This window comes from Loxodonta africana, chromosome 11 (assembly GCF_030014295.1).
Source record: "Loxodonta africana isolate mLoxAfr1 chromosome 11, mLoxAfr1.hap2, whole genome shotgun sequence".
In the NCBI taxonomy this organism is placed as follows: Eukaryota; Metazoa; Chordata; class Mammalia; order Proboscidea; family Elephantidae; genus Loxodonta; species Loxodonta africana.
The window spans coordinates 13,964,180-13,987,429 of NC_087352.1; the positions used below are offsets into that span (position 1 = coordinate 13,964,180).

A 23,250-nucleotide genomic window follows, 5' to 3' on the forward strand; every position below is an offset into this window, starting at 1 on the left:
CATTAGGAAGGGGATGCAAATAGTTGAATAGTATTACCCTACAGTTGTTTCTGATGTAAGTTGTATACCTCTTTTTTTTTCCGGCTTTCATTTTTATTCCTTTTTGTCACAGTACTTTTATAAATCCCATCTTTGTCTTTGAGGGTTGGCATGAGAAACATCAGCAAATTACAGACTGCAACATTGTGTGTAGTACATATAACCAACGATAGTGTTCTAAGTGCTGTCATAACTCAAAATGTGTCCAAAATAAAGGAATTCACTGCTCCAATCCTGTTTCCCTGTGTGTAATGATTATTATTTTTTTTAATGATTATAGCTAGCACCCGCCCATCCTCCTGTGTCTCTAACAAGGTCCTGCACACGGCAGGCACTTGTCTGTTGAATGAATGAGTGTTTACTAGTACCAGGTGCTGTTCTAAACTTTCCCATAGATCAGCTCATTTAATCCTCAAACATACCCTGTGAGGTAAAAACTATTATCAATGTATTCTCCAGATGAAGAAACCGAGGCAAGAGAGGTGATCTACTCCAAGGTTGCATGGCTGCCACGTGGCAGCTACGTGCTGGGACACACCGACCTCCTGCAGCTGGGAGGCTGTAACATTAACAACGGCTGGCAGTACAGGCCTGGGTTGTTTTAAGCTTGCCAAGGCCCCAGTCACAGGTGCGGCCGGCAGCCCTTACACTCTGCTCTGAATGGGCAGGGTGGGGGCGCGGGGACAGGCTCCAGCACTCCAGAGGGCACTGGAAACAGCTGGGGGTGTCTTCTGCTGTCACGATGGCTCAGGGCCACTCCCAGCATTTGGTGGGTGGAAGCCACATGTGGAACAGTCCTCTACCATGAAGAATTGTCCCACCCCAAATGCCAACAGCACTGTTGCTGGGAAGCACGTAAGTATCTCACACAGAACCAGTGGCTGTTGAGTCTGGTGGTTACAAACCAGGATTCTGGAGCACCTGTCTGGGAGCACAACCCGGCTCAGCCACTTCCTAGCTGTGTGAGCTTGGGCAAGTCTTTCAACCTGCCTGGGCTCAGTGACGCACCTGTAGAAGGGAGATGACAGTCCCTCCTCCTGGTCTTGTTGTAAGGATTAAGTGAGCTAACACATGTCAATCACTGAGAACACTGCCTGGGAGATACCCATGCTATTAGGTGTGACGTATCAGTATTATCATTGAAGGCCCCTGGGTGGCGCAGACAATTAAGCTTTTGCTACTAACCTAAAGGTGGGTGGTGCTGACCTAGCCCATGGTACCATGGAAGAAAGGCCTGGCGATCTACTTTTGTAAAGATTACAGCCAAGAAAACCCTATGGAACAGTTCTACTCTGTAACACATGCGGTTGCCATGAGTCAGAATTGACTCAAAAGCAATGGGTTTGTTTTGGTATCAGTATTATTATTTTAGTAGCAAGTGGGTGGTGTCAAAATCTGTCACCCTCTTTCAGACCTGTGGTCCTTTGTGGAAAGCATCAGGTCTGATGTATGTCTGTGTTCCCCATGCTGCTCAGTGAGGCGGGGCGTTTGATGACTGACTGACTGATGGCACAGCCCCCGAGTGTCTGTGGCTCCTGGGGTTGACAGGCAGAGGGCTCAGAGAAGGCGAGGCCAGGCGGGGGCCACGGGTTTATTGGGGGCTCCACACACACACTCACAGCATCACATGACAATGGCATGGTTACTCGATACACGCGAGGTGGCCACCACCCACAGCTGGGGCCCAAAGGGGAGTTGGGGGCAGCCCCCTCCCTTGTGTCCCAGACCCAGCTGGGTCCCTTCCTCCCTGGCGGCTGGGGCAGGGGGTGGCTGGGGGCAGGCCCCAGGCCCGGCAAGGGGAAACAAGGGGTGAGTCCGGGGAGGCTGGGGTCCAGGAGCGGCACGCCTGCCCTCTTCACTCCAACGACTGCAGCATCAGCAGCTGTTTCAGCACCTTTGTCTGACTGGTCTCTCTGATCTCGCCGGCCAGGAACATCTCATCCACAACTGTGTAAACCTGAGTGGAAGGAGGTCAAGAGGGGGACCCTGGTGTGAGGGAAGGGATCCCTGGGATGTTGGTCCAAACCTGGAACCTAGGGGCTCTGAGACCTGACAGTCAGGAAATCAACACCCATGGAGACACAGGGGAGGCTGAGGGGCTGTGGCTCACCCTCCTCCCCATCCCCTCCCCAATTCCTACACCTGCACCGAGAGCTTACCTTATAGAAGTTGAACACCAGGTCCAGCTCACAGACATTGTGGAAATACTCATTTAAGACCTGGGAGGAGAAGACAGAGATGGTAAGACTTGGGCAGGAAGAAAGAGAGATACAGACTGGATCAAAGGTCCTCAGAAAGAGATGACAGCAAGATCACCAAAATGAAAACCTGTGTGGGTCAAAGGACACAAACATGAAAGTGCAAAGGCAGCCCGCAGGATGGGAGAAAATACTTGCAAATCATGTACCTGATAAGGGTCTAGTATCCACAATATATAAAGAACTCCCACAACTCAACAACAAAAGACGAACAATCCATCTGAAAAGTGGGCAAAGGACTTGAATAGACATTTTTTCAAGGAAGAGAGACAAACGACCAATAAGCACATGCAAAGACCCTCCACATCATTAGTCACTGGGGAAACCCAGATTAAAGCCACAATGAGACGGCACTTCACACCCACTAGGATGACTATTATCAGCAAGCGTTGGTGAGGATGTAGGGAAACTGGAGCCCTCTTCCCCTGCTGGTGGGAATGTAAAATGGTGCAGCCGCTGTGGAAAACGCTGGGCAGTTCCGCAAAAGGTTAAACATAGACAGGGAACGTGGCAGAAAAGAATTTCAAATTCTCATAGGTTTCAGAATTTCCAAACCTAGGCAGGATGGATGAAACCCTGAAACTATTGCTCTGAGGTAATCTCTAAACATTGAACCAAAGATATCCCCTGGAGTCTTCTTAAAATCAAACAATAGTTTAGCTTAACTAGTAAATGTCTGTCTTGAGCATTGTGCTCTTTTAAGAGCTATGTGGCATCAAAGTGACAACAGCAACTTGAAAGATTAGGCAGTAAGCTTAGGGTACAGTGAATTTATGTTGATGGGGAGGAACAACCCAGCAAAGGAGGTGAGAATGGTTGCACAACTCAAAGAATGTAATCAATGTCACTGAATTGGACATGTAGAAATGGTTGAATTGGTGTCTATTTTGCTAGTTTTGTTTTCTCAAGAACAACATAAATAAGATTTTTAAAAAGTTAAAAAGATTAAACATATAGTAAATGAGAATTACCATATGACCCAGCAGTTCCACTCCTAGGTATATGCCCAAAAGACATGAAGGCAGGGACTCAGATACTTACACTCCAGTGTTCACTGTGGCACTGTTCCCAATAGCCGAAAGGTAGAAAGAACCCAAGTGTCCATCAACAGATGAATGGATCAACAAAACGTGGTCCATCCATACCATGGAATATTACTCAGCCACAAAGAAGGCATGACGATACATGCCACCATGTGGATGAATCTTAAAAACATTATGCTAAGAGAAATTAGAAACCCTGGTGGCGTAGTGGTTAAGAGCTCAGTTGCTAACCAAAAGGTCAGCAGTTCGAATCCACTAGGCACTCCTTGGAAACCCTATGGGGCAGTCCAAACTGACTTGATGGCAACAGGTTTTCTTTACAGTTTTAAGAAAAATAAGTCAGACGTAGAAGGTCAGGCATCGTATCATTCCATTTATATGAAACATCTACAGTAGACAAACACACAGAGATAGAAAGCAGGTTTGTGGTTACCAGTACATGGCAGATGTGTGCCACAGCTTAATGGGGGTTTTATTTCGGGGTGATGAGAGCGTTTTGGAACTAGATAGAGGCAGAAGCTCCACGGCACTGTGAATGGACTAAATGCCATTGAATCGTTCACTTTAAAATGGTTAGTTTTATGCTATGTGAATTTCAACTCAATAAACAAACAGAGAAACCGAGGAAGACAGAAAAATGGTGAGAAAGAGACAAAGACACAAAGATCATCAAGAAGAGATGGCAATGCATGCTGTGAAGAACATAATCAGTGTCACTGAACAACTTGTGGAGAAATTGTTGAATGGGAACCTAAACTGCTGGGTAAACCTTCACCAAAAACACAATAAAATATTACTTAAAAAAGAAAAGAAGAGACGGGGGAAAAAAAAGACAGATTGAGAGTGGAGCAAGAAACCGAGAAATGGAAAGAAAGGTGATATAGATAAATATAGACATGTACACTAGATAAACAGAGACTAGATTGCGAAATATTGTGTCTTTGGCCAAAATCTGACAGGGATCTCATACAATATTTGTCCTTTTGTGACTGACTTTGGTGAAGGAAAAGACGGCACACAATATAGGAGAAGTCAGTACAACCTGACTGTAGCAAAGGCATTGAAGCTGCCTAGACACATCCAAACACCTTGAGGGACCAAGTTACTGGGCCTGAGGGCTGGGGACCCTGGTCTTGGGGGACATCTAGGTCAACTGGTATAACATAGCTCATAAAGAAAATGTTCTATATCCTATTCTGGTGAGTAGCATGCAGTATCTTAAAAGCTCGCGAGTGGCCATCTAAGATGTATCTACTGGTCCCATCCCACCTGGAGCAAAGGAGAACGAAGAAAACCAAAGACACAAAGAAAATACTAGTCCGAAGGACTCATGGACCACATGAACCACAGCCTCCACTAGCCTAAGCCCAGAAGAACTAGATGGTGCCCGGCTACCACTAACTGCTCTGACAGGGATCACAATAGAGGGTCCTGGACAAAACAGAAGAAAAATGTAAAACAAAATTCAAATTCACAAAAAAGGAAAAAAAAGATCAAATTTACTGGTCTGACAGAGACTGGATGAACCCCCAGGATTATGGCCCCCCGATACCCTACCAACTCAAACCAAAGTCCACCTTTCAGCCAAATATTAGACAGGCCTATCAAACAAACAATAACACACATGAGGAACGTGCTCCTTAGTTCAATCAAGTCTATGAGATCAAATGGGCAACCCCTGCCCAGAGGCAAAGACAAGAAGGCAGGAAAGGGCAGGAACACTGGACCAAATGGACACAGGGAACCCGGGCCGTAAAGGGAAAGGGGGGAGTGCTGACACATTGCAGGGATGTCACAAAACAATTTGTGTATAAATTTTTGAGAGACTCATTTGCACAGTAAACTTTTACCTAAAGCACAATACAGTTTAAAAAAAAAAATCTGACAGGGAGAAAGAGAAACAAACATCATCAGATGATAACAGAAAAAGATGGCAAAGAAAACAGACTGAGGCAGGGGGAGAAAGATGAACGGACAGGCGGGGAACAGACAAACGGGGAGAAGCTGGAAGGACAGAGACAGAAAGACAGAGACTGACACAGCAGCATAAGGACATCAGTCGCTGGAGCAGATACTCACACACAAAGAGAGACAGGGACAAAAAGAAACAGGAGGTGAGCGGAGAAAGACAGAGCCCCGCCCACCACAGAGAGGAGCGGAGAGGGGGCTCTGCGCGCATGCCCCACCCTCCCCAGCCCTGCCTGCCAGGCCCCGCACACCTCCACGAAGTTGTGGATGGCCTCCAGGTAGGCCAGGTTGTTGTCATTGACGTCCACACAGATGCAGAAGTAGAGGCCAGCGTAGCGTCGGTAGATGATCTTGAAGTTCCGGAACTGTGGGCCAGAGAAACTGTCAGCAACAGAGAATGCCCAGGACCCAATGGGCCAGACTGAGAGGTCCTACATTCCACACGTGGTCCCTGGGGCCCAGCTCTGTGCCTGACCATGTGCTGGGGACACAGTGGAGACCAAGACAGCCCTGGCTCTACCTTCCCGGGATTCCCGGTCCAGTGGGAGAGACAGACTCATCTCTAGAGGACCACCCAGAGCTGGCAGGGCCAGAATGGGGGAGCCCAGAGGGAGTCAGGCAGGGCTTCCTGGAGGAGGGGGCATCTGAGTTGAGCCCCGGAGGATGAGCAGGAGTTGATGGGATGGAGTCTCTGTTGCCTCCAGATAGAATTCATTCATTCAATCATCCCACAGATATTTCCTGTGCACCTACTGCATGCCAAGCCCTGTGCTGGGCAGTGCAGAGGTCACCACTGTACCCAAGAAAGCCCTGGGCCTTGCCCTCGCTAAGCTGTAATATCTATAAATATGACTATGCTCATACACACATAACTTGGGAATAAACACTCAGGCATCAGGGACATGGGCTCTAATTTTATGTGTGTGTAAGGTGATAAATAGATAAAGACACACAGACTAGATAAATATAGTTGCAATGCACAGTGTCTTTGGCCAAAATCAGAACATCTCTGCTCCAGGCCTGGGAGGAATCTGTGGGTGGTGGAAATAGCTTACACACTTCGCCGCTAACCAAAAAGTTGGAGGTTCACGTTGACCTGAACCTTTGGAAGAAAGGCCTGGCAATCTACTCCTGAAAAACCTGACATTGTAAACCCTACAGAGCACAGTTCTACTTGGCGACACACGCGGAGTCACCGTGAGTCAGAGTCCACTCCAGGGTAACTGGTACCGGTAGGCCTGGGATATGTGTGTGTGTGTGGCGCCACCTGGTGGCAATTGTGAGAGACAATGTTGTTGTGTGCCCTCAAGAGGATTTTTTGACTCACGGGAACCCCCTGTGACAGAGCAGAACCACCCCACAGGGTTTTCTAGGCGGTGGCACACAACTACAACAATCTACAGAAGCAGATCACGAGGCCTTTCTCCTGCGGAGCCGCTGGGTGGGTCTGAACCACCAGCCTTTCGGTTAGCAGCCGAGCGCTTACCGCTGCACTACCCAGGCTCCTTAGAGCGAACACTGGATTTTTATTCTTTCTCAGCTCATTCTTTTAATTTCTATACTTGAAGTATGTTTTCTAAAATATTATTACAGTAGTGTCCACACAACCCACAGATAAATAAGCATATATCAAGTGCCTGCTGTACTTTTTTTTTAATTGATTCAGATACACAATCAAAGGTCCCTGGATGGTGCAAACGTTTGCACTCGGCTGGTAACCCAAAGGTTGGCAGTTCAAACCCACACGAAGGCACTGTGGAACAAAGGTTTGGCAATCTGCTTCCGTAAGGATTAAACCCGTTGCCATTGAGTCGATTGTGAGTCTCAGCGACCTGGTAGGACAGAGTAGAGCTGCCCCATAGTGTTTCCAAGGCTGTAATCTTTACAGGAGTAGACTGCCACATCTTTCTCTGTGGAGCAACTGGTGGGTTCGAACCACCAACCTTTTGGTTAGCATCCAAACACTCAACCACTGTGCCACCAGGGCTCCTCTGTAAAAGGTTACAGCCAAGAAAACCCTACGGGGCAGTTCTGCTCTGTAACATCCTCGGTCACCTAAGTCACAAATCAACAACAGATATGGGATCAAATGGTTTGAACACCATTCTCTGGGTGACAGGGTTTGCGGAGTGGCCCAGAGAGTTTCATCTGGAGTCACGTTAAGGACTGACCCTTGGAGCTAGCGTGACCTCTCCAGGGTCTGACACTGACTCACTTTCCTGGTGTCACCTCCCAGGACCTCCTACTCCGCTGGCTGTTGCTCCATTCTCACAGGCTCCTCAGCCTCCATTTTACGTTTCCAGGCTCTCAAGGGTCTGCCCAGACCCACAGCTCTTCTACTATATACGCTCAGATAAGTCTCTTCCTCCCGACTGGGATAAGTGCTCCTGCTGGATACCCCAGCCCCCTCTGGGCTCTCCCGTTCCAGGCCTGCCCGCTCTCAGTTGTCACTGTCTGGGGACAGTTCTATCACCCCCACTGGACTATGAGACACATGAGGGGAGAGCCAGGGCTGTCTTGGTCACTGCTGTGTCCCCAGCATAGGGAGGCCCACAAGGAATGTGAATACATGAATGAATAAATGAATGAATGAGCATGTTAAATACCTGGGCCTAGACCCTGGAGGAACCTAAGGGCTGAAGGTCAGGCCCCACTCGACATTCTCATCTGACGGCCAACCTTCCTGGCTGTCTATTCCAGCCTCACTGAGCACCTCCCAGCTCCATCCTATGGGTTGCTCAAGCCCCAAGTCTGGACAGCATTCCTGGCTCCTCTTTCTCTCACACTCTACCTCCAGTCCTCAGACTCTATCTCAGACATGCTGGCCCTCTTGTGATTCCTAGAATGCCCTAGGTGTGTTCCTGCCTCAGGGCCTTTGGGCTTGTTCCCACATAGTTGGAGCCCTAGTGGTGCAGCAGTTAAGCACTTAGCTGCTAACTGAAAGGTTGGCAATTTGAACCCACCCAGCTGGCTCTTCAAGAGAAAGACCTGGCCATCTGCTTCCATAAAGATCACAGCCTAGAAAACCCTATGGGGCAGTTCTACTCTATCACACAGGGTTGCTCTGAGTCGAAATCAACTTGATGGCAACTAACAATGACAACTTACAAAACACTTCTTGCCACCTCTGCTGCTTCCACCCTGGTTCCGATTACCTGCAGCTCTCACCTGGGCCACTCCGGTCACCTCCTTGGTGGTCCCCCTACTTTGGCTCTTGTCGCCTTCTAGAGGAATCCCTGAAGCTTAAGTCTGCTCATGTTCCTTTCTCTGCTGGAAACCCTCCCTCCCATCTCACTCAGAGTAAAAGCCGATGTCCTCACCATGGCCCACAAGGTCCCATGATCTGCCTCTGTTACCTCTTCAACCTCATCTCCTCCTACCCTCCCCTCCAGTGCTGTTCTTGCTATTCCTAGAACACCTGAGGGGTGTCTCTGCCTCAGGGCTTTTGCACCGGTTGTCCATTTGGCTTGGAATGTTCGTCTCTCATATACCATCTCATTCTCTCAACATCTTCAGGCCTTGACTCAAATGTCACCTTTTCAGTGAGGCCCTCCCTGTCCAGATTGTTTAAATCTGTCACCCATCCCGGACACAACAGGTGGCTCCTGATAGAAAGGGAGAAAAATGTGGCACGGAACTGCAAATTCCTAAAGAATCTAGACTTAGTGGGCCTACTGAGGCTGGAGGAATTCCTGAGACTAAGGCCCTGAGTTACTTTTCAAATCTTGAACTGAAACTATCCCCTTTAAACTAAGCAACAGTTTAGCACAAAAAGTAAAGACTGTCACCATTGAGTACTGTGTTCTTTTTTAAAAAAGCCACCAGGGCTCCAACTAAATCCGGAGAAGTTGAAAGGCTCTGGGGCCGGAACACACTTAGGGTGTTCCAGGAATAGCAAGAGGGCCAGCATGCCTGAGGTGGAGTCCGAGGCGTGGAGGTGGAGTGCGAGAGAAAGTGGAGCCTACGTGAGACCAAATGGACACAGCTATTTTAAAGCATAGATGAGAAGGTTGGAGGGTAGGGAGTTTAAGTCAATGGGAGTAAAACAACTGGGACAGAAATAATGAAATGTTGACACACGTGAGAAATGTAACCAATGTCACTGGCCAATATGTTTAGAAACGGCTAAACGGAAGCGAGTTTTGCTGTGCACATTTTCACCAACAATAAAATAAAAAATATTTTTTAAAACATGTGTCATCCACCCCCATTCCCCATCAGCCACTGGGTGAGTTCGAACTGCCAACCTCTGGGCTAGCAGCCGATCGCAAACCACTTGCACCACCCAGGCTCCTTGACAATGAGAGTCTTGTCTGTTGCATGCCGTTGAGTTGATGCTGAATCATAACGACCCTATAGGACACAGCAAGCTGCCCGTAGGGTTTCCAAGGCTGTAATCTTTATGGAAGCAGACTGCCAAATCTTTCTCCCCCGACGTGGCTGGTGGGTTTGAACTGATGATCTTTCAGTTAGCTGCCGAGCGCTTAACCAGTATACCACCAGGCCTCCTTCCACTCCCTGTATGAGCTTATTTTTCTCCCTGGCATTTCTCACCACCTGACACACTAAATGTGTTGCCGTCTGACTCCTATACCAACTAGGACATCACTTTCCCAGGACAGGGACTGTGTCTGTTAGGTTCACTGCTGTATCCCCAGCACCTGGAAAAGTGCCTGGCACATAGTAGGCCTTCAGTAAATACCTCCTGAATTCCACAGGACAATCAGTCTGATCTCTTCAACGGATTAATGCCATGAGAATAAAAGGTGGAGACTTCTAGATTAAGAGAGACCAAACAGACATAGCAACTGAAAGATACTTGACTGGACTGGTACAAATCAGCTTTAGAGATCCATTCGGGAAAATTTAAATATTGGTGCAGGGTAAGTATTTGGCTGCTATCCAAAAGGTCAGCAGTTCAAATCCACCAGCCACTCCTTGGAAACCATATAGGGGAGTTCTACTGGCACTAGTTTTTTTTGTTTTTTTTTTTACTCTGTCCCATAGGGTCACCATGAGTTGGAATCGACTCAGTGGCAATGGGTTTGATTTTGGTATTCAAAGAATACTGTGGAATTATGATAAATTTTATCAGGTCTGATCATGGTATTGTGGTAAGGCAGGACGTGGCTTCATTTTTCAAGACACATCCTGAACTAAAAGGACAAAAGTTTACTCTAAAGCAAAGATGAGACGATAAGGGGGCAGGGAAACTAGAGCACTGGAAACGGAACCACCAGAGCGCAATTAAAGAGACGGCTGACGCATGGTGAAAAACATAACTAACGTTGCCGAACAACCTGTTCAGAAATTTCAAAGGGGAACCTAATTCGCTGTGTAAACTTTCGCTGAAAACACAGTAAAATATTATTAAAAAAAAAAAAAACTGCACCCTGAAATATCGAGGAGTGAAATATCAAGATGTTTGTAATTTAATTCAAAACACGGCAGCAACGGATAGTTTGCTGTATTATCCTCTCTACCTTTGAGTGTTTGAAAATTTCTATGGTAATATTTCAAAAGGCACCAAAAAAAAAAAAAAGGCTTCAGTGAACAACAAACAACAAAAATAGAATAAAAAGGCAAGAACGTTAATACTGATTAAATCTGGGTAATATTAAAAAGAAAAATAACCCAAACCAGTTGCTGTGGAATTGATTCCAACTCTCAGCGACCCCTTGTATGTCAGAGTAGAACTGGGCTCCGTAGGATTTTTGGTGGCTGAGTTTTCAGAAGCAGATTGCCAGACCTTTCTTTCAAGGTGCCTCTGGGTGGATTTGAACCACCAGCCTTTTGGTTAGCAGCCAGCACTTAACTGTCTGTGCTACCCAAGGACTCCTGGGTAATATTAATGCTGGTTAAATGTGGGGAAGGAGGGGGAATCCGGGTGGCAAGTGTATGAATCTCCTATCTCCTTTTCTCTCCTGTACTCATCTGTATGCTTGAAAACTTTTACACTGAAAAGTAAAAAAACAAGAAAGCTTACAAGAAAAAGTATCCTGTGAATGAATACAGGAAGGAGGGAGGGTCAGAGGGTTCCTGCAGTTAGGGGTTGGCAGCAGGCAGGGAAGGAAAGCCTCCAGGGGAAGGAGGGGACTGTGGGATGGATGGGAACACAGGCGGGAGGGGCCTTCTCAGGTGGATCCCCAGGGGTGGGGCGATTCTAGCTGGGAGGAGAAACAAGGAAGAGGCCTGGGAGGGAATTTCGGGGTAAGAGGCTGAGCTTGCCTTGGAAGAGAAGGGGTGGCGGGGTCTCTCACCTCCACAAAGTTGGTGTGCTTAGCATCGCGGACGGTGACCACGGCGTGCACCTCCTCTATCAACTTCTGTTTCTCGTCGTCATCAAACTGCATGTACCACTTGGCCAGGCGGGTCTTGCCCGCCCGGTTTTGGATAAGAATGAAGCGGATCTGTGGGCAGCGGGAGGACGAGGAAGTGAAAGAGGCAGGCGGGTGCAGGGAGGCTGGGAGGGAGGGAAGGAGGGGGAGCCAGGGCTGGGAGGTGCCCACCGCTCCACCCACCCCGCTCCACCCACCGTGCCGGGGCCCTAGGGCCCAAGTCTCCCAGAGCTCTCAGCGCTCCCCAGAGCCCAACCAAGCCGCCCCGGCCTCACACTCCCATCCCAGGCACCCTCAACACCCCAGTGGAGTAAATTCCCTCCGGTGAGACTCGGGTTCCCGCAGGGCCCTGAGTCCCAGGTGCCAGCCCCCCTTCTTTGCAGTGTGACCTCGGACAAGAGATCTGTCTCTCTCAGCCTTAGTTTCCTCACCTGCAAAACAAGCTTGCTAAGAAGACCTATCTTGTCGGGTTGTTTTGAAGGCTAAATAAGCTCATAAACTTAGTTCAGCATCTGGTACACAGCAGGCACTCAACAAACGCTTGTGTTTCTGACTTCTTTGGTTTGAGCTCCGGCTCTGCCTTTTTTTTTTTTCTTTTACTAATTTGTTTTATTGAGGTATAATTCACATACCCTAAAGTGTATACGAGTCAACGGTTTTTATATATATATTTACGCAGTTGTGCAAACATCACTACTACCTAATACCAGGACATTAGGAGCAAGGTGCTCATTTGGGGTGAGTACTCATCACCCCAAAAAGAAACCCCAGACCCCTTTGCAGTCACTCCCCATTCTCTCTCTCCCTCGAGCTCTTGGCAATCACTAATCTGCTTTCTGTCTCTATGGATCTGCCTACTCTGGACATTTCCTATCAATGGAATCCCATGTGGCCTTTTGTGTCCGGCTTCTTTCACTTGACGTTTTCTAGGTTCATCAGTGTTGTAACACATATCATACTGCATTTCTCTTTATTGTAGAATAATAGTCCATGGTATGGATATACTACATTATCTACCCGTTCATCAGTTGACGGGCATTTGGGTTGTTTCCCCCTCTTGACTATTGTGAAAAGTGCTGCTGTGAACATTCGTGTACAAGTTTTCATTTCTCTTGGGTATATACAGAAACCCTGGTCGCATAGTGGTTAAGTACTACAGCTCCTAACCAAGAGGTCGGCAGTTCGAATCCACCAGGCGCTCCTTGGAAACTCAATGGGGCAGCTCTACTCTGTCCTATAGGGTAGTTACGAGTCGGAATTGACTCAACGGCAGTGGGTTTGGTTTGGTTTGGTTTTGGGTATATACCTAGGAGGGGAGAAAAGACCTGGTGATCTGCTGCAAACAGATTAGAACCTAGGAAACCCTATGGGGCAGTTCTACTCTGTAGTATAGGGTCACTTTAAGTTGGAATCAATGCGATGGCACGCAACAATAACAACATGGTGACTCTATATTTAACTTCTTCAGAAACTGACAAGCTGTTTTCCAAAGTGGCTGCTACTATTTAAGTAACTTAAGGAGCCCTGATGGTGCAATGGTTAAGCACTAGGCTGCTAACCGAAAGGTCAACAGTTCGAACCCACCAGCCTCTCCACAGGAGAAAGATGTGGCAGTCTGCTTCCATGAAGATTACAGCCTTGGAAACCCGAGGGGGCAGTTGTGTTCTGTGCTATAGGGTTGCTACGAGTCGCAATCGACTTGATGGCAATGGGTTTGGGCTTGGTTTTTAACTGCTCGGTGCCTCAGTTTATTCACCTGTAAATAGGAATAATAATAGTACTATCCATATAAGGGAGTAATGAGGAACAGACAATGTAGAAGTACTCTAACAAACGCCTGGCTGAATAAGCGTTCTGTGTCAGCTACGACAATCAGCATCAGATATGGCTAGGAAATTTATTATGGTTTTGAAAAGCCAGGTCAACCCTCATAGTGCTGCTGTGTAAATTTAATGAGTTAATGCCAGCTATGCTTAGCCTATGTCTAGTATATACTGCACACTCAATACAGTTAGCTATTATTATGACTCAGAGCAGTTTGACCAACTGGCTAAGAACCCAGACTTTGGAGCCAGAATAAATCCTGGCACTGCTCACTACTGGCTGTGTGTCCACAGGCAAGTCACTCAACCTCTCTGGGCCTCCGTGTCTTTCCCCTTGTGTATAATGGACAAAATGAGAGAATACCTCCCTCACAGGACTGCTGCTCAGGTTAATAAGCACAAGGGGTACAGTACAGTGACTAGCACAAACAGTGTGTTATACACTCATTGTATAATGTTTAAGTATTAGCTTTTTTTAGCATTGTAATTCTTCATTATTTGTCTTTGAGAAAACCATGCCCCAAGCTCACCCACTAGGAAGCCTGCCTTTGGGCCCAGCTCTGTCTGACACAGGCATACTTATACCCATTTTATAGATGAGGAAACTGAGGCTCAAGGAAAGGAAGTCTCACAGCCAAAAAACAGAGCTGGGAGTCAGACGGCTTTGCCCTAAACCCCCCTACCCTGACTTGTGGGAGCCTCCACCCTTTAACTGGAGTCCACTCTCTTTGCTAAGGCATATTTGCCACACTCTATCCCCCCCTCCCCCAACCAACCAAGCTGGACGGGAACAGGATATTACACTCTCCTTCCAAGAACCCCTTCTGCTGAGCCAGGGAAAACCACTTCCTGACAGGGCAGGGGTCCTGGGCAGGAAGGGAAGAGGCCTGGGGGGAGGGCACACAGGCAACCATAGCCTGGGGGGGCAGAGCTGGAGATATATAGGGCATATGGAAAGGGGAGCTAGAAAGAGGCCCACAGAGCTGAGGGGAAGGAGCTCAGCCACTTGCCCCCAAATTCCCTCATACACCTCTTCCGTGTCTTCTCTCCCACAATTAGAATCTTTCCACCTCTGGGGATTCACCCTGAGAAGTTTCCTCCCCCCTACTGCTCACCCCTCTGGATGCCCCATGTGGATACCTCCAACTTTCCCAATCTCCCAGACCTTCTCCTCTGGAGATACTCTCTTCGACCTCCACTCTCTCCATTTCAATCCCTTCCCTCAGGCCTCAATGGACCATTTTTTTAAGACATTCCCTCTCTGACTGAAACGCCTCGTCCGGTGTTCCAAAGACCACATCTTGCCTCCTAGAACACTGCTGTTCTGACATCTTCCTCCATTCATTGCCTTTCTAGACTCCCTGCTCAAAGAACACTTTCTTCTGTTCCAAAGCCCACCATTCTGGGGGGAGGGGTGCTGCCCTCTCCCCAAATCCAATTACTAGCCCCTCCCCCTCGAGCCCCCTCCCATCTCCTGCACCTCCTCTCACCTCCTAAGCCTCCTCCCTATCCCCAGAGACTACTCCTCTTGGGAAAACCAGCTCCAATGCTCGCCAGTTATTTCTGGTATCCACTCCCTACCTCCACCCCTCTCCCCCTTCGCAGCCCACATTCCTCGACTCGAAAGCCCCATTCATTCCCTACAGTTGCCTTATTCAGATCTCCAGCGCCCAGTCCCTTTCCCTTGAGATCATCTCCCTTTCCCCAGCAGTATCCCGTCCCTGTTTCAACACCTCCTCTCCGCCTGCGATGCCAGCTCCCTACCTCTGGAGACCCCTCCCATCAGGAAGGGCCCCCTCTCCCCAGTTCCAAAGTCTCTCATTCGCCTCCAACGCTCCCGCCTCACACTAAGAGAGTCCTCCTATTAGCATGCCCCCTCCACACCTCCAATCCCCTCGCCTTATCCCTGAGACCCTGCCCTGCCAGTCTTCTCCTCCCTTGTTTCAAGAACCCAACCACCTCCAATGTCTCCCACCCGCACAGCCCTCTCCCCGTGACACTCCCCTCGCGTCTCCAATGTCCCTACGCCTCGGGACCCCCAGCCACCCCCGAGCGCAAAGTCACTGCCGTGTTCCCCCCTCCCTTCCCGGTCCTTGATCTTCCCCAACTCTGCGAGCCCGCGCTCGGCCCAGACCATCGCACCGCGGCAGGGGGGTTGTCATTTGCACAACAGGGCCTAGGTGTCTGCACGCGGACCCCCCTCCGCCCGTCCCAGGCGAGGGCGCGCCCCCGTTACCATGGCGACCCCTGTCCGGACCCCAGCGGCCCCGATCCAGTGGTGACTGGAGGGCTCTGGCTCTGGCTGCAGTTGGGGGGCTCAGGGCTAGAGCGGACTTCCGACAAGGGGGCCCGCCTGCCTTCTCACGCACGGCCCGCTGGGAGTTGTAGTCCGGCGACTCGGTCAACACGTCCCAGCAGGAAGCCAGCGAAAAGGGCCAGGCCCTTTTCCCGGCATGCTGAGCGACAGTCCTCTTCGTACCACACGATTCAAACCCCAAGTGCATACTGGGAGTTGTGGATGAGCATCTCTCAGAGGACTACAATTCCCGAAGAGCTTGACAGCAAGATAAGTAAGGCTTGCATTCTGGGAAATGTAGTACGTGCCCCACCACAGCCTCCGAAGAGAGAAGGGCATGCTGGAAATAACAACTTTAAGTAAGAAACTACGTTAGGGAGCTAGAAATGTAACTTTTAGTGCTCACCCAGTGCTTTGGTTAAATTATGTTGACGGTTTCCCTGCGAGAGACGGACAGTGGTTTAAAAACAGGAATTTGGGAGTGGAACTGTGTGAAAATCCTGCCGTCGCAGTTCCTAGCTGACTTTCAGGCCAGGGAGTTCACCTCTTAAGTCTCAATTTCTTTATCTTTAAAAGAGGGCAGTCATTAAAAGAGGGCAGTCATCATAATAGTTACCCCTTGTAAATACTACCACCATCACTCATCCGTCAGTTTGCTGTATTGTGGTGGCTTGCTCGTTGCTATGATGCTGGAAGTTATGCCACTGATATTTCATATATCAGCAGGGTCACCCATGGTGGACAGGTTTCAACGGAGCTCCCAGGCTAAGAAAGACCAGGAAGAAAAGCCTGGCAATCTACTTCCAAAAATTAGCCAATGAAAACCCTACAGATCACAACAGAATGTTGTCCAATATAGTGCTGGAAAATGTACCCCCTAGGTTGGAAGGCACACAATAGCTACAATGATGGACTGAAAGATCATGAATACTGGTGCGGGGCCAGACAGCATTTTGTTCTGTTCTGCATGGGGTTGGCATAAGTCAGATTTGACTTGATGGCAACTAACAACAACTTCAACCAACCCCTTGGATGGGTGGTTTTAAAGCTGTTAAGCTTTAAAACTGTTAAGCACTGTGCCTGACACATACTAAACGCTCAAAAAATATTAGTTAACGTTATGAATATTCATTGTTAATGTATGTCATGTTATAACAGTCTTCTCATTCACTTCCTATCAAAGGGTACACTTGTCTTCTTTCAGTTACTCAAATACGCCAACTGCTTTCCCAGGGCCTTTCCACTTCCCTTCCCTGGAAGTCCTCCCCTCATCCTTTCTATGGCTGGCCTCTTCATTTAGCTTAAACTCCACCTCCACAGACCTACATACAGGTTCATGTTCCCAAAGGCCCCCCACCTCCTCCTTCTATAATTTTCTGTGTCAGCAGTTCGTTTGATTTCTTGATAGCCTTTATTACAACTCTTAATGATTTTATTTATCCATTGTGTGTGTGTGTGTTTTCTAGATCTACTAGGAGTTTGCTGGGGGCAGGGACCCTGTCTGTTAACTGTCTCTATCACCTAGAACACAGTGGTACATAGAAAGCACTCAATAAAGGGATTATAAGGGTTATTTTTGTTAGCTGTGGTTGTGTAGGTCCCCAAACCCATGGCGACCCTATGTGTTACGGAGTAAAATTGCACTCTGTAGGGTTTTCTTGGCTATAATCTTTACAGAAGTAGTTCACCAGGTGTCATGGATTGAATTGTGTCCCTCAAAAATATCTGTCAGCCAGGTGACACAACAGAGAACCCCTGAGGGAGCAGGAGAGCAGAGGGATGCAGACCCGAAATTCTCGTAAAAAGACCAGACTTAATGGTCTGACTGAGACTGGAAGGACCCTGGTGGTCATGGCCCCCAGACCTTCTGTTGGCCCAAGACAGGAACCATTCCCAAAGCCAACTCTTCAGACAGGGATTAGACCATACAATGGGTTGGAGAGGGATGCTGGTGAGGAGTGAGCTTCTTGGATTGGGAGGACACTTAAGACTATGTTGGCATCTCCTCCCTGGAGGGGAGATGAGAGGGTAGAGGGGGTTAATAGCTGGTGAAATGGATACGAAAAGAGAGAGTGGAGGGAAGGAGTGTGCTGTCTCATTAGGGGGAGAGCAATTAGGGGTGTACGCGTAGCAAGGTGTATATAAATTTTTATATGAGAGACTGACCTGATTTGTAAACTTCCACTTAAAGCACAACAGAAATTAATTAAAAAAAAAAAAATCTGTCAACTAGGCTAGGTCAGGGTTCCCAGTATTTTATGACTATCTACCATTTTGTTATCTGCTGTGATTTTCCTATGTGTTGTAAATCCTATCACTATGATGTTAATGAGATGGACTAGTGGCAGTTATATTGGCGAGATCTATAAGATTAGATAGTGTCTTAAGCCAATTTCTTTGAGATATAAAAGAGAGAAGCAGGCAGAAAGACAGGGGGACCTCATACCGTCAAGAAACCAGCACTGGGAGCAGAGTGCATCCTTTGAACCTGGGGTCCCTATACCTGAGAAGCTCCTCGACCAGGGGAGGATTGATGACAAGGACCTTCCTCTAGAGCCAACAGAAACAGAAAGCCGTTCCCTGGAGCTGTCGCCCTGAATTTGGACTCGTAGCCTACTAGGCTGTGAGAGAATAAATTTCTCTTTGTTCAAGCCCTCCACTTATAGTATTTCTGTTATAGCAGCACTAGATGACTAAGACACCAGGCCTTTCTTCTGCAGAGCTGCTGGGTGAGTTCGAACCCCCAACCTTTGGGCTAGTAACTGATTGCAAACTTCTTGGACCACCCAGGCTCCTTGATAATGAGAGTCTATCCAGCTGTTGTATGCTGTTGAGCTGATTCCAACTCATAGCAACCCTCTAGGACAGAGTAGAACTGCCCCATAGGGTTTCCTAGACTGTAATCTTTACAGGAACAGATTTCCAGGTCTTTTCTCCGACGGAGCGGCTGGTGAGTTCAGACCACCAACCTTCCCGTTAGCAACCGAGTGCTTAACCATTGTGCCACCAGGGCTTCTTGGTAATGACAGTAGACTTGCCCTAATAATAACAAAGCATATAGGAATTGAAAGTGTGGTATTGGCAGAAGAACCAACACGACCTATTGAATATTGCAAGGGCAAGAAGAGTTCAAAGATCATTTCTGTCTTGTGCACTGCTCTATCCCCAACAGGGTTGGAACTAAGATAAGGCAAGCAAGACAGCCAGGGTGCAAAATGTAAAAATGCACCCACTCTCAGTTGCCGACTCAGCCCTTGCACAGATCTGAGAGTGAGTGTCTCCTTAAATGGTGTGCCCTGGGCATCCTTGGGACCATCGTGGCTCAGTGGTTAAAGAGTGTAGCTGCTAACAAAAAAGTCGACAGTTTGAATCCACCAGTGGCTCGTTGGAAACCCTATGGGGCACTTCTACCCTGTCCTATAGGATCACGATAAGTAGGAATTGACTCGACAGCAACAGGTTGGGTACCTTGCTTACCTCACCGTAATCCCAGCCCTGATCTCCAGTGCCTGGCATAGATCTGGTGTTCAATAAACATTTGCTGAATGAATGAATGAAGAGTTGTCTTAGTCATCTAGTGCTGCTATAACAGAAATACCACAAGTGGATGGCTTTAACAAAGAGAAATTTATTCTCTCACACCCTAGTAGGCTACAAGTCCAAATTCAGGCCGATAGCTCCAGGGGAAGGCTTTCTCTCTCTGTGGGTTCTGGAGGAAGGTCCTTGCTATCAATGTTCCCCTAGACTAGGAGCTTCCCTGAGCAGGAACCCTGAGTCCAAAGGACATGCTCTGCTCCCGGTGCTCCTTTCTTGGTGGTATGAGGTCCCCAACTCTCTACTTGCTTCCATTTCCTTTTATCTCTTGTAAGATAAAAGGTGGTGCAGGCCACACCCCAGGGAAACTCCCTTTACGTTGGTTCAGGGATGTGATCTGAGCAACGGTGTTGCATCCCACCCTAATCCTCTTTAACCACAGGCAGAGATTATGATTTATAGCACATAAGAAAATCACAAAATGGAGGACGACCACACATGGCCTAACCAAGTTGACACATATTTTGGGGGAACACAATTTGATCCATTACAATAGGTCTCTAGAAATCAGACGCTGTCCTCACCCTGACAGCATTCACAGACTGTTGTTGTTGAGCACTGCCAAGTCAATTTTGACTCATAGCGACCCCATGTGACAAAGTGGAATTTCCCCGTAGGGTTCTCTTGGCTGTAATCTTTACAGAAGCAGATTGCCATGTCTTTCTTCTGCAGAGCCGCTGGGTGGGTTTGAACAGCCAACCTTTCGGTAAGTTAACCATTGAAGCACCAGGGATCCTACTCAGGATCTAGCATGGGAAATTGACTTAAATGACATTACACAAACAAAAAAATTAGTGTAATTCGTCTGTGATGAAAAAGTGAAGAGTGCTTTGAATGCTCTATTGTTTACCTATTGCATAACGAATTACCTCAAAACGTATCCGCTTAAAACAGCAGTAAACAATTATTATCTCACATAGTTTCTGTGGGTCAGGAATTTGGGAGCAGTTTAGCAGAGTGGTTCAGGCTTAGGTCTCTCATAATGTTGCATTCAAGATGTCAGCTAGAGGGAAACTGGGGCACTGGAAACCGAACCATCAGAACCCAATTAAAGAAGAATGGTGACACATTGTGAAAAATGTAACTAACGTTACTGAACAATTTCTGCAGAAATTGTCAAATAGGAACCTAATTTGCTGTGTAAATTTTCACCAAAAACAAAATAACATATTATTAAAAAACAAAAAACAAAGATGCTAGCCGGAGCTGTAGTCATCTGAAGGCTTGACTGGAGCTGGAGGGTCTAAGCACCAGGTGGCTCACTCCTATAGTTGGCAGGTTAGTGCCAGCTGTTGGTGGGAGGCCTCAGTTCCTTACCACATGGGCCTCTCATGTGACAGCTATTTTCCCCCAGAGTGACGGATCCATGGAAAGGCAAGGTGAAAACTGCAATCCCTTTTACGACCTTGCTCTAGGCATCACACTCTGCCCTTTCTGCAACATCTTATTGGTACACAGGCCAATCCTATCCAATGTGGGTTGTTGTTGTTAGTTGCTGTCCAGTCAATTCTGACTCGTGGCAACCCCATGTGTGCAGAATAGAACTGCTCCAGAGGGTTTTCAAGACTGTGACTTTATGGAAGCAGATCACCAGGCCTATCATCTGAGGTAACTCTCAGTGGGTTCCAACCCCCAACCTTTCAGCTAGTAGAAGAGCACTTAACCATTTGCACCACCCAGGGGGACATGAATACCAGGATTGAAAAATCACTGGGTGCCATCTTGGAGGTGGGCTATCACAATTGCTTATAGCAGGGGAGACTGGCCTACCTGAAGAGTTAAGGACAGCTTCCCAAAGGAGGTGACATTTCAGCTGAGATCAGAAGGATGAGTAGAAGTTAACCAGGCAAAGACCAGTGTTGGGGAGGAGGCAGAGAAACAAGCAGAGGGACAGACATGGGGAGAAGATCAACCCAATGTTGTCTCTGCTCTCAGGGTTCTCATGGTCTGGGTGTTTTGAAGTCTGAGGTTAGATGCCACAGACGTGGACAGAAAGGACCAGTTCCAGCACTTCAGTATGGCGCCTGAAAAAAATTCTCTCCTTTGTGATGCCCGGAAACCCTGGTGGTGTAGTGGTTAAGAGCCATGGCTGCTAACCAAAAGTTCGGCAGTTTGAATCCACCAGGCGCTCCTTGAAAACTCTATGGGGCAGTTCTACTCTGTTCTATAGGGTCGCTTTCAGTCAGAATTGACTCGATGGCAACAGGATTTTTTTTTTTTAATAATTTTTATTGTGCTTTAAGTGAAAGTTTACAAATCAAGTCAGTCTCTCACACAAAAACCTATATACACCTTGCTACACACACCCAGTTACTCTCCCCCTAATGAGACAGCCTGCTCTCTCCCTCCACTCTCTCTTTTTGTGTCCTTTTCGCCAGCTTCTAACCCCCTCTACCCTCTCATCTCCCCTCCAGGCAGGAGATGCCAACATAGTCTCAAGTGTCCACATGATCCAAGAAGCTCACTCCTCACCAGCATCCCTCTCCAACCCATTGTCCAGTCCAATCCACAGTCTGAAGAGTTGGCTTCGGGAATGGTTCCTGTCCTGGGGCAACAGAAGGTCTGGGAGCCGTGACCACCGGGGTCCTTCCAGTCTCAGTCAGACCATTAAGTCTGGTCTTATGAGAGTTTGGGGTCTGTATCTCACTGCTCTCCCGCTCCCTCAGGGGTTCTCTGTTGTGTTCCCTGTCAGGGAAGTCATTGGTTGTAGCCGGGCACCATCTAGTTCTTCTGGTCTCAGGATGATGTAGTCGCTGGTTTATGTGGCCCTTTCTGTCTCTTGGGCTCGTAATCACCTTGTGTCCTTGGTGGTCTTCATTCTCCTCTGATCCAGGTAGGTTGAGACCAATTGTGCATCTTAGATGGCTGCTTGCTAGCATTTAAGACCCCAGACGCCACTCTTCAAAGTGGGATGCAGAATATTTTCTTAATAGATCTTATTATGCCAATTGACTTAGATGTCCCCTGAAACCATGGTCCCCAGACCCCTGTCCCTGCTACGCTGGCCTTCAAAGCATTCAGTTTATTCAAGAAACTTCTTTGCTTTTGGTTTAGTCCAATTGTGCTGACCTCCCCTGTACTGTGTGCTGTCTTTCCCTTCACCTAAAGTAGTTCTTATCTACTATCTAATTAGTGAATACCCCTCTCCCACCTTCCCTCCCGCCCCCTCTTGTAACCACAAAAGAATGTTTTCTTCTCAGTTTAAACTATTTCTCAAGTTCTTATAATAGTGGTCTTATACAATATTTGTCCTTTTGCAACTGACTAATTTCACTCAGCATAATGCCTTCCAGATTCCTCCATGTTATGAAATGTTTCACAGATTCCTCACTGTTCTTTATTGATGCATAGTATTCTATTGTGTGAATATACCATCATTTATTTATCCATTCATCCGTTGATGGACACCTTGGTTGCTTCCATCTTTTTGCTATTGTAAACAGTGCTGCAATAAACATGGGTGTGCACATATCTGTTCGTGTAAAGGCTCTTATTTCTCTAGGATATATTCCAAGGAGTGGGATTGCTGGATCGTATGGTAGTTCTATTTCTAGCTTTTTAAGGAAGCGCCAAATCGATTTCCAAAGTGGTTGTACCATTTGACATTCCCACCAGCAGTGTAGAAGTGTTCCAATCTCTCCACAGCCTCTCCAACATTTATTATTTTGTGTTTTTTTGGATTAATGCCAGCCTTGTTGGAATGAGATGAAATCTCATTGTAGTTTTGATCTGCATTTCTCTAATGGCTAATGATCGTGAATATTCCTCATATATCTGTTACCTACCTGAATGTCTTCTTTACTGAAGTGTCTATTCATATCTTTTGCCCATTTTTTAATTGGGTTATTTGTGTTTTTGCAGTTGAGTTTTTGCAGTATCATGTAGATTTTA

At 47.5% G+C, this 23,250-nt stretch overlaps 1 protein-coding gene across 1 annotated transcript; it reads right to left on the reverse strand.

Moving 5' to 3' along the window:
- Positions 1-1,596: 1,596 nt before the first annotated feature.
- On the reverse strand, positions 1,597-15,864 carry AP2S1 (adaptor related protein complex 2 subunit sigma 1). Its single transcript, XM_064293876.1, has 5 exons — positions 15,706-15,864; positions 11,569-11,718; positions 5,560-5,673; positions 2,199-2,258; positions 1,597-1,996 (listed from the first exon to the last, which is right to left on the reverse strand). Exons 1-5 carry the CDS (start codon positions 15,706-15,708, stop codon positions 1,895-1,897), a joined length of 429 nt encoding a protein of 142 aa, XP_064149946.1. The 5' UTR covers positions 15,709-15,864; the 3' UTR covers positions 1,597-1,894.
- Between the last annotated feature and the right edge of the window lie 7,386 nt (positions 15,865-23,250).